This window comes from Papilio machaon, chromosome 15 (assembly GCF_912999745.1).
Source record: "Papilio machaon chromosome 15, ilPapMach1.1, whole genome shotgun sequence".
Lineage (NCBI taxonomy): Eukaryota > Metazoa > Arthropoda > Insecta > Lepidoptera > Papilionidae > Papilio > Papilio machaon.
The window spans coordinates 7,960,061-7,972,111 of NC_060000.1; the positions used below are offsets into that span (position 1 = coordinate 7,960,061).

Consider the following 12,051-nt stretch of genomic DNA (forward strand, 5'->3'; position numbering starts at 1 on the left):
AAACCTTCACCACCCTTCACATCTCACCTTCACTTAATATCTGCTGCAGCCTTTTTTTCATTTTAAAATATAACTACGTAATTTTTAAAAGTAAAAATGTGACGATGTAAAAAATAATAAAACGACATTTCTAATTGCATTATATTTATTAATAAAATATATCTTTCCCTTAACCGTTTGATTAAAATACTTGTAACAAAACAGTCCATGACAGTATCACCAATATATACATAATATAAAATAGTTTCATATCTTATTCATAGGATTAATATCTTCATAAATATAACTTTATATCTGTTAAAATACTTTGGAATAAATAAGCCTTGATATTATTAATTTACTTTATGACGTTTGTCAGCTTTAGCTATAGCTTTTTCCCGCGACTCCGTCCGCGCGGAATAAAAAAAAATAGAAAACGGGGTAAAAATTATCCTATGTCCTATTCCTGGTTCTAAGCTACCTGCCCATCAACTTTCAGTCAAATCGATTCAGCCGTTCTTGAGTTATAAATAGTGTAACTAACACGACTTTCTTTTATATATATATAGATATATAATTAAACAATAATAGGAAAAACTTTATGTAGACAATATTTGAGACAAACCAGAGATCACGATACTAAAATAAATCATTTAAATATTCGAGTCCAATACTTAGGTTATATCACAGTATATACAACAAAATGTTTACATTTTTACTTTAAATTTATATAAAATGTAAATTTTAAAAATATTTCACTTTTCGTTCATATTTAAAAAGTATATCGTAACTTGTACCAGTCTACAAAGTAACAATGAAATAAAACATTTTTTAACTTTACTATTGTACAAGATTAATGTAAAATTTTCCGAAGCTTAAAAATTATACAAAATATATATTAAATTGTTTTAAAAAGCTCTAGCAATAAGCATTACCATTGACAACAAGTAGGCTGTGAGTATTTGCAGTGCTTGTTGTCAGTGTGAGATGCTGCAAGGTGGGACGAAGCCCCCGAAGCGTGTCTCGAGGTGCTTCGCCACAGCCAGGCAGAGCGCCTCCCGCTGCGGCGCCGCCACCACCTGCAGCCCCAGCGGCAGACCAGCCTCGTTCACACCAACCGGCACCTCATCACATTATATATATACCAATGAAAAATACTAAAATAATGTCTTTTTTTCCATGTATAACTTATATATATATATATATATATATATATATATATATATATATATATATATATATATATATATATATATACTAACTGTTGCCTGTGGAATTAAAAAAAAATGTAAAATGTTCTTCCAGAATATGTTCTACATGTATGTCAAATGTCATCGAAATCTGTTCAACCGTTATACTTTCAAACAAATATCCATCCATCCATATAAACATTTGTAATATTAGTATGATGTAAGTTTGTTTGTATATGAAATGATCAGATTTTGACAAGTGAGATGTTATTTGATTCAAATTATTCACTAGAGCAGCGTTTCTCAAAGTGCGCGATAACACCCCCTTGGGGACGTTTGAAACCTAGGAGGGGGCGATAAGGGGCCCAAAAAATGGGGGGCATTGAAATTAATTAAAGCAATGAAATTGTGGTTTTTAAGTTTTAGGGCTGAACAAAAATTAGGGGCGCTCTGAAATATTGATTTTCAAAGGGGCGGTGAAAGAAAATAAGGTAAATCACTGCACTAGAGTGTCAGAGTCAAGCCGATATATCAATTTAGTATTATTATAATATAATGATGTACATACCTGAGCTGCTGGAAACTTGAGTGCATTGAATACAGCCCAGTATGAGAAGTTGAATGGCCGCAGATAGAGGGTGTAGTGATGGGGGGCGGGCGAGGGCGCGCTCGGGAACAACAACACACCCTCAGAGCCCAGAGTATTCTGTTATACATGAGGGAACTTAAATGGACGCAGATAGAGTGTGTAGTGATGGGGGGCGGGCGAGGGCGCGCTCGGGAACAACAACACACCCTCAGAGCCCAGAGTATTCTGTTATACATGAGGGAACTTAAATGGACGCAGATAGAGTGTGTAGTGATGGGGGGCGGGCGAGGGCGCGCTCGGGAACAACAACACACCCTCAGAGCCCAGAGTATTCTGTTATACATGAGGGAACTTAAATGGACGCAGATAGAGTGTGTAGTGATGGGGGGCGGGCGAGGGCGCGCTCGGGAACAACAACACACCCTCAGAGCCCAGAGTATTCTGTTATACATGAGGGAACTTAAATGGACGCAGATAGAGTGTGTAGTGATGGGGGGCGGGCGAGGGCGCGCTCGGGAACAACAACACACCCTCAGAGCCCAGAGTCTTCTGTTATACATGAGGGAACTTAAATGGACGCAGATAGAGTGTGTAGTGATGGGGGGCGGGCGAGGGCGCGCTCGGGAACAACAACACACCCTCAGAGCCCAGAGTATTCTGTTATACATGAGGGAACTTAAATGGACGCAGATAGAGTGTGTAGTGATGGGGGGCGGGCGAGGGCGCGCTCGGGAACAACAACACACCCTCAGAGCCCAGAGTCTTCTGTTATACATGAGGGAACTTAAATGGACGCAGATAGAGTGTGTAGTGATGGGGGGCGGGCGAGGGCGCGCTCGGGAACAACAACACACCCTCAGAGCCCAGAGTATTCTGTTATACATGAGGGAACTTAAATGGACGCAGATAGAGGGTGTAGTGATGGGGGGCGGGCGAGGGCGCGCTCGGGAACAACAACACACCCTCAGAGCCCAGAGTATTCTGTTATACATGAGGGAACTTAAATGGACGCAGATAGAGGGTGTAGTGATGGGGGGCGGGCGAGGGCGCGCTCGGGAACAACAACACACCCTCAGAGCCCAGAGTCTTCTGTTATACATGATGAGAGAACTTAAATGGACGCAGATAGAGGGTGTAGTGATGGGGGGCGGGCGAGGGCGCGCTCGGGAACAACAACACACCCTCAGAGCCCAGAGTATTCTGTTATACATGAGGGAACTTAAATGGACGCAGATAGAGTGTGTAGTGATGGGGGGCGGGCGAGGGCGCGCTCGGGAACAACAACACACCCTCAGAGCCCAGAGTCTTCTGTTATACATGAGGGAACTTAAATGGACGCAGATAGAGTGTGTAGTGATGGGGGGCGGGCGAGGGCGCGCTCGGGAACAACAACACACCCTCAGAGCCCAGAGTCTTCTGTTATACATGAGGGAACTTAAATGGACGCAGATAGAGTGTGTAGTGATGGGGGGCGGGCGAGGGCGCGCTCGGGAACAACAACACACCCTCAGAGCCCAGAGTATTCTGTTATACATGAGGGAACTTAAATGGACGCAGATAGAGGGTGTAGTGATGGGGGGCGGGCGAGGGCGCGCTCGGGAACAACAACACACCCTCAGAGCCCAGAGTATTCTGTTATACATGAGGGAACTTAAATGGACGCAGATAGAGGGTGTAGTGATGGGGGGCGGGCGAGGGCGCGCTCGGGAACAACAACACACCCTCAGAGCCCAGAGTCTTCTGTTATACATGATGAGAGAACTTAAATGGACGCAGATAGAGGGTGTAGTGATGGGGGGCGGGCGAGGGCGCGCTCGGGAACAACAACACACCCTCAGAGCCCAGAGTATTCTGTTATACATGAGGGAACTTAAATGGACGCAGATAGAGTGTGTAGTGATGGGGGGCGGGCGAGGGCGCGCTCGGGAACAACAACACACCCTCAGAGCCCAGAGTATTCTGTTATACATGAGGGAACTTAAATGGACGCAGATAGAGTGTGTAGTGATGGGGGGCGGGCGAGGGCGCGCTCGGGAACAACAACACACCCTCAGAGCCCAGAGTCTTCTGTTATACATGAGGGAACTTAAATGGACGCAGATAGAGTGTGTAGTGATGGGGGGCGGGCGAGGGCGCGCTCGGGAACAACAACACACCCTCAGAGCCCAGAGTCTTCTGTTATACATGAGGGAACTTAAATGGACGCAGATAGAGTGTGTAGTGATGGGGGGCGGGCGAGGGCGCGCTCGGGAACAACAACACACCCTCAGAGCCCAGAGTCTTCTGTTATACATGAGGGAACTTAAATGGCCGCAGATAGAGTGTGTAGTGATGGGGGGCGGGCGAGGGCGCGCTCGGGAACAACAACACACCCTCAGAGCCCAGAGTCTTCTGTTATACATGAGGGAACTTAAATGGACGCAGATAGAGTGTGTAGTGATGGGGGGCGGGCGAGGGCGCGCTCGGGAACAACAACACACCCTCAGAGCCCAGAGTCTTCTGTTATACATGAGGGAACTTAAATGGACGCAGATAGAGTGTGTAGTGATGGGGGGCGGGCGAGGGCGCGCTCGGGAACAACAACACACCCTCAGAGCCCAGAGTCTTCTGTTATACATGAGGGAACTTAAATGGCCGCAGATAGAGTGTGTAGTGATGGGGGGCGGGCGAGGGCGCGCTCGGGAACAACAACACACCCTCAGAGCCCAGAGTCTTCTGTTATACATGAGGGAACTTAAATGGACGCAGATAGAGTGTGTAGTGATGGGGGGCGGGCGAGGGCGCGCTCGGGAACAACAACACACCCTCAGAGCCCAGAGTCTTCTGTTATACATGAGGGAACTTAAATGGACGCAGATAGAGTGTGTAGTGATGGGGGGCGGGCGAGGGCGCGCTCGGGAACAACAACACACCCTCAGAGCCCAGAGTCTTCTGTTATACATGAGGGAACTTAAATGGACGCAGATAGAGTGTGTAGTGATGGGGGGCGGGCGAGGGCGCGCTCGGGAACAACAACACACCCTCAGAGCCCAGAGTCTTCTGTTATACATGATGAGGGTACTTGTACAATATTATACTAGTCTTTGCACGCGACACCGTTCGCGAAAGTAAAAAAAAAGAGTCTTTCCTAAGATATCTTCAAACAGACATACATCTAAATAATCGCATTTATAATATTAGTAAGATTTATATAACTGTAATATAGATTTTATTTAGATTCACGAGATAAAGTGAACAATATTTCAATGTATTTACAACGAGGTCCTCCCTGAGGTCGCTGGCGACCCTCTCAGCCCAGTCTCGCTCCACTGGAGGCAGCACCTGCTCGTCCAGCAGCTTCAGGATCGCCGCCAGAGTGTACGCGGACACGCCCACCACCTGCATACATACATACATACATACATACAACTGTCACAATAGTCATATTTTACTTTTAGTCTTATTTTAAAAATTGAAATGTGACCTTTTTGAGTAGTTCTATAAGTCCGTTGGCGTGTCCCTGATTGTTGGTGAGCAGACTGGGGAAGCTGTCGGCCTCCTGCGCCATGCCGTGTCGCCACAGTGTGAACATGTGCCGCAGCCCCGGGTGCTGGTAGGGCTGCGGCGGGTGCTCCGGGGACGAGTCCTCCGTCAGCGCCGACACCACTCTGACAATACATAAAACTATTTAAAAAAACAAATCGTATATTTCCTTGGATTCCTATTCCTAAGGAGAAAAACTAAATTTTTAAATAACCAAGTGAAGACTACAAATTAAACTGTGGCAAATATTCCAAGATTATTCACCAACCTGTCCATAGTTTGTAGCATGTCCTTGTCTAACGGACTGACTCTTAAATCATGCGCCGCCTTGCAGTAGAAGATTTTTATATCCTGCAAATTACAAAATGAAATTTATTGAAAAATATATATATATGTAAACAGTCAATGTAAACCTGCGGTTACCTTGATATGATACTGTGTGTCGAGCTGCAGCTGAGCGCGCGCACTCTCTGTCACCACCAGGCTGGTGAGAGGCGCGAGGTCCTCGCAGTGCTTGCTCAGGAACCCGATGGACGCCATCGTCGGCTCGCGACCAGAACGCAGCGCTGACCCTGGACAACGACCAGAGCCAAAACTGTAGCTAACATTCACCAGCACCAGTCTAATGTGTTCTCATGAAGGACTAGTGCACCTTTAAGGCTGGTGGTGCCGGCGGTGGGGTTGAGAGCGAACAGACCGCAGTAGAAGGCGGGCATGCGCGTCGAGCCCCCGATGTCGGAACCTACAAATATAAAGTAAACAATAGAGTTGTCGGTTTTTTAAAATGATAATGTTGATAAGAGAATATAACAGTACAGACAGAGTGAGATGGGCGAGGCGAGTGCGGCGGCGAGCGCGGCCTCGCCCCCGCTGGAGCCGCCCACAGTACGCCCCGAGTGGTACGGGTTGTTGGTCTGACCGAACACCATGTTGCGGGTCTCCTGCCTGATACATACACAATACACTGCTACTATCGAAACATACCCTTAATCATTCCTAATTATATTAAAAATGAGATGGCTACATAATATCTGGATAAAATTTTAAATAGACTACATATGATCTCAAAAAAAAATGACATCAACGGATTTGTTGAAGTTTTTGTCATAATAATTCCATGTAAACTAAGCAGCAAACGATGGCAAGTTACACTACAGCACTGACCACTTGTTGATCTCGGGCACGTTGGTGACGGCGAGGGGTATGGCCCCGGCGTGTCGCAGCAGCCGCACGCACTCTGCGTCCTCGTGCGCGCGCTCATGTCGCCGCAGCGAGATGCCCAGCGTGTGCAGCATGCCCGACACCGCGTGACTCTCCTTTGCGGTGAATGGTACGCCTGCAGATTACACTCATATCAATTCCAGTATAGTGTGTTAGCAAGAAGTTACATCAGCTTTAACATTTTCATAAAAATGTTATGTTAGCTGCTAGCTGCAGCTATGCCATTAAGGATTTAAGTCAAATGTTTCGGTGTGTTGTATTTAGACAATATTACTGACCGAGAAATGGTTGTTTTTCAAAGTCTGCCTGTCCTGATGCAATCAATCTGTCGACCTCCCGCGCCTCTTTCAAAGCCTCTTCAAACCTCTCGTCAGTAACTGCATTGAGTATCGGGTTAACCTGAAAAGAAAAATATTGTGATATATAAGTTTTTATTTAATTTCATTTAAATCACCTTTATGTAGTGTTTTCAATAACGCTTTCAATATATATATATATACTTTGAACTCTGTAATTTCCATTTATTAACCTCACACAAAGATTCCTAAATTGATATATTCTGATGCAACAGTTCATTGTTAACATCACAAAACTGTACAATTACTATATATATATATATATATATATATATATATATGACTAAAAACTTGTTTATAACTTTACATGACATATCTAAAAACTTAAAGTATCTATTTGTTAAACATTTTAATTTTGTTAATTTATGTAGGAATAATTTTTTTTTATCATTTATTAGGCATTTATTAACAAACGATATTGTCATAAAACTAATTGTTGCACACTTCTTTGTCATATAAAATTAGTTTTTTGTTATAAGTTATGCAAATGATATAAACTCCAATTCTCTTTATCTGATTAGATAAGAATGTGTGTGGTTCACTTGTATTTATTTTAGATATTGTTGAAAATAAAAATAACTAGCTATGCCCGCGCCTTCCTCCATATGAAATACTGTCTTCGGGTAGCATTTATAAATATTTAGGCTAATTATTTTACTTCAAATTATAAAATTTTACAAAAAAACATTCACATAAATTTTACATTTCTTATATAAACCTTCATCCCCTATTCCCTATTGTTATTTTAAACCATTTAATTAACAACCTAAAAAATAAGTTTCTATAAACTTCCATACAACTTTTCATCCCCCCTTTCAACCCTATGTCCTTTCTCAGGCTCTAAACTATCTGTGTACCAAATTTAATTTGAATTAGTTCAGTCGCTTTGGCATTAACATGCAACAGACAAACAGACTGACTTATTCATATTACTTTCACATTTATAATTAGTATAAGGATAATAAACAAAATCATTTGTGTCACAAAAAATTACTTGATCAAGTATGAAAATTAATATTCCAACAATATAAGAAAACAGGTTTTTTTCTAGGTCGAGAAGGAAAAGTGATCTCTAATAAAATATGTCTTAAGTATACATTCCATTGATAAATTACTATTTAAAAAGGCATATCAAAGTATTTTTTATGGAAAAATTTTGTAGTAAACAAGTGGAAATTCACGGTGACCAATAAATTTTTATTTTATTACAAAGTTAAATGTTAGTTTGTTTTGCTTTATTATTTATATTGCTTCATTCATTATTAAAATTTTATATAATTGTAAAACATTAATAGATTTGTTACTTACTATTTTTATTCTTTCAATGCAGGCTTGGACTAATTCTTCAGATTTTAATTGTTTGTTTCGTATTTTAGATGCTAAATTCACAGCACTTTCAGAAAGCATAATATGTTTCTTTTCTAAATTTGGTATTGGTTTTCGTTGTCTCTCCCAATATAATGAGAATAAAAAGTCTATAAACATATCAAAATATGTCCTCAAAAGAAGAAAGAATTGCTTGAACATATCGGACGCCATTCCCTCGAATATTTTATTAGGTTTTGTAGTGCGGAACTGAAAAAAAAATTGAGTAAAGTAGTAAAACCAGTTTTAATTGAAGTTAAGAGCTATTACAAACAGTACAATAATATATGTAGCTGTATTATGTATGAATAGATAACATAAGTTTAAAAGTATTTTTTTATTTAAAACTTTATCTAACTCTGTATATTGCTAATGATCAAGATCAGTAATCTATATAAAACTTGCTTACACTTCCTTGTACATCAACTTTGTTACTTTCTCCTATTTAAATTAATTTTAACGTAATGTTATAAATGTAACAAAAACAAATAAGCTTACCTATCTTTATTTATTTGGGTAATTGGTAATGTCAATGTCAATTCACATTTCATTTTTATTTTCACCCAAATTTCAACGAATCATCTTTTATATACTCTTTGATCGAATCTTAATTTCGAAATACAGATTATAATATAATGATTAAATGAAAAAAAATCCACTAAAAAGCATTTTTCTGTTTTAAGTTCAAATAGAATAAAAAAAATATCTTAGAACTTACCTGTAAAATATGATTTTTTTTGCACTGATTATTCACAGCACGTTCACACTGCGTGGACATCGCACACAGAATAAGTAAAAGTGCAATTCACTAGCTACTTAACAATAACCATGTTATTGGTCCTAAGAAACTTTAAAGTTTAACTTGTTATGTTTCTGTACCATTTCGAGTTTTAGAGAAGCAGGGACAATCTTATGAAGCAATCTTACTTAAATACTTTAATTAAATTACGTTGTTTTTATTTTGCTTTACGCAGAAGACAAAACCGCGTGAACAAGCAATACATAAAATTCAATATCTTTAATAACAAACACTAGGTCAAGTTATTTGCATAATAGGTGAATTATTCATGATGGAAATATGGCAGAACCGCGCGGTTATTGACCGTGTTCATTTTTGTTTTGACTTCGCCTAACTCAGTGTGATTATAATGAATTTCGAAATAAATGATTTTCTCGTGATTGTAGTTTATTTTTATCTTCAAAATAGCTGCGCTTGCGACTCCGCCCGCGCGGAATTAAAATAAAAACTTAAAAAGTAGCTTATGTGTTCTTCCAGACTATGTTCTAACTAGTCTGGCCATAAATACTGTTACATCAAAACTTTTCTTTTTTTTCAACTTTTTAATTATTTTTAAATTGGAACCTGTATACTATTTTAAAAACTTATTTAGTTTTTGCGCCATTTCACACATTTTTTTGTGTTCATTATCAAATTACAATATGGAATGGGGTATTAAAGAAAATAGGATTGCAGTGATCGCCTTGTACAAAGTGGGTATGGAGCCGTCGATCATATTCCAGACACTTCAAAAGCTTGGTATCAGCTGTATGTTCGTATATCTTACTATCAACAGATACAGCAACACTTCGTCTGTCGAAGACCAGAAAAGATCGGGGCGGCCGCGTGTTGTTAGAACTACAAAGGCTGTTAATGCTGTTAAAGCCAGAAGTCGTCGAAACCCCATTAGGAAGCAAAAAATCTTATCGCGAGAAATGAAGATTCCCGCTAGGACTCTGTCGCGTATTGTTAAACAAGAGCCGAGGCTCGGTGCTTATCGCCGATATACAGGACATGCCCTAAATCAATCTTTACAATTAAAGAGAGTGAATCGATCAAAACGCCTTCTGTCGCGATACGCAGGTGGAAGGCACAGAAATATCCTCTTTACTGATGAAAAAAATTTCACGATTGAAGAACACTACAATAAGCAAAATGATAATGTGTATGCTCACAGTTCTAAAGAAGCTGCTCAAGTTGTCGGAAAGGTACAACGAGGTCATCATCCTGCGTCAGTGATGGTTTAGTGGGGCGTGTCTTATCAAGGAGCCACAAAACTAAATTTTTGTGAAAAAGGAGTGAAAACCTCAGCCAAAGTATATCAAGATACAGTCTTGGATCATGTATTGAAACCTCTCAGCAATACACTTTTTAAAAATATACCGTGGACTTTCCAGCAGGACTCTGCACCTGGTCACAAGGCACGAACTACCCAAGCCTGGCTTGAAACCAACGTTCCGGACTTTATAAGAGTTGAAGACTGGCCCTCATCTAGCCCAGACCTCAACCCTTTAGACTTCAAATTATGGTCAGTTTTAGAGGACATGGCCTGCTTTAAACGACCCAGCGACATTGAGTCTCTTAAAAAGTCTTTGGAGCAAGCAGTGGCGAAATTTCCCTTGGAAACAGTGCGTAAATCCATAGATTCGTGGCCAAACAGATTAAAGGCCTGTATAAATGCTAAAGGTGGCCATTTCGAATAGATTTTTTTTTATTTTTTGCTGAGATCTTAATAAATATGTAGGTATAAATTTTATTAATATTACATTACTTCATTTTTAAAAAAATGCATTTTCATTTGTAACAGAACTTATGGCTGGACTAGGTACATCTGTGTCAAATTCCATCAAGAACCATTGATCCGTTCCTAAGATACCTTCAAACAAACATCCATCTATGTACGTACGTACACGTACGTGTATTAGGTTAGGTATATTTATTGACTTAAAAAAAGCATTTGACTCTGTTAGTCACCAAAAGCTATTAATCAAATTAAGTAAACTCGGTGTTACTGGAACAGCCCTCAAAATGTTAACAAGTTATCTCAAGAATAGGAAGCAGGTCGTTAAAATCGGTAATTCTAAAAGTTCAATTCGGGAACTGAATGATTTTGGTATTCCACAAGGATCAATATTAGGTCCGCTGTTGTTTTTGATTTACATGAACAATATTAATACAATAGGTCTCACGGGCCATCTTACGCTATATGCGGATGACACATGCCTATTCTACTATGGTAATTCTTTTGATACTCTATTAACGGATGCTCAAAACGATTTAGACAGACTTAATGAATGGCTCCTAAATAATTTGTTAACAATCAATATAAAGAAAACGTCTTTTATAATATTAACAGCAAAAAATAAGCCCCTACCAGATTTTGTTCCCCCCAAAATAAATAATGACACTATTCAAAGATCATATGAAGAAAAGTATTTAGGATTAGTAATAGATGACAAACTAACATGGAAGCCGCATATAGAAACGATTAAGTCAAAATTAAAAGCAGTCCTAGGAGCTCTTTACAAAGCAGCTCACTGTATCCCTAAAAGAGTTAAGACAGTTATATATAATTCTCTAGTAAAATCGCATATTGAGTACTTAATAGAAATCTGGGGATCAGCAGCATCGACTAATTTACTTTCATTACAAAGAACACAGAATAAAATTATAAAGGTATTATATCATTTCGATTACCGAACTCCAACTAATGAACTTTATAACAAAACAAAATTACTTAATGTCACTAAAATGTTTAAATTTAAAACCTGTACTCTCATAATGAACATAACAAATAAAAACATTAAGTCTAACATTAAACTCGAAAAAAGAGATAACAAACATAACTTACGTAACAAACACAAATTAAAATCAATTACTCCGCGAACTAACTATGGAAATAAAACTATTTTGTTCGAAGGCGTTCAAATGTTTAACAAACTGCCGGACGAGATAAAGAATTGTAACAGTATTAATGTTTTCAAAAATAAACTTAAATCATATATCATCGCTGAACTGTAATAATCTCTCAATATTATCTACATATATAAC

General features: G+C 39.6%; 1 protein-coding gene across 1 annotated transcript; it reads right to left on the reverse strand.

Moving 5' to 3' along the window:
* Nucleotides 1-921: 921 nt before the first annotated feature.
* LOC106713158 (fatty-acid amide hydrolase 2) lies at nt 922-9,034 on the reverse strand. The gene is made up of 12 exons (XM_045681133.1): nt 8,941-9,034; nt 8,166-8,432; nt 6,780-6,900; nt 6,445-6,616; nt 6,101-6,225; nt 5,933-6,022; nt 5,704-5,852; nt 5,549-5,631; nt 5,222-5,405; nt 5,014-5,136; nt 1,738-1,875; nt 922-1,103 (listed from the first exon to the last, which is right to left on the reverse strand). The coding sequence occupies exons 1-12, from the start codon at nt 8,998-9,000 to the stop codon at nt 957-959; spliced, it is 1,659 nt and encodes a 552-aa protein (XP_045537089.1). The 5' UTR covers nt 9,001-9,034; the 3' UTR covers nt 922-956.
* Nucleotides 9,035-12,051: the final 3,017 nt, after the last annotated feature.

Excerpts from the sequence above, each read along its gene's own strand:
- LOC106713158 (XM_045681133.1), bottom strand. The coding sequence starts at position 9,000 with ATGTCCACGCAGTGTGAACGTGCTGTGAATAATCAGTGCAAAAAAAAT. Across the intron at positions 6,226-6,444 it reads GTGCCCGAGATCAACAAGTG|GCAGGAGACCCGCAACATGG; the intron begins GTCAGTGCTGTA and ends TGTATGTATCAG. Across the intron at positions 5,137-5,221 it reads TTATAGAACTACTCAAAAAG|GTGGTGGGCGTGTCCGCGTA; the intron begins GTCACATTTCAA and ends GTATGTATGCAG.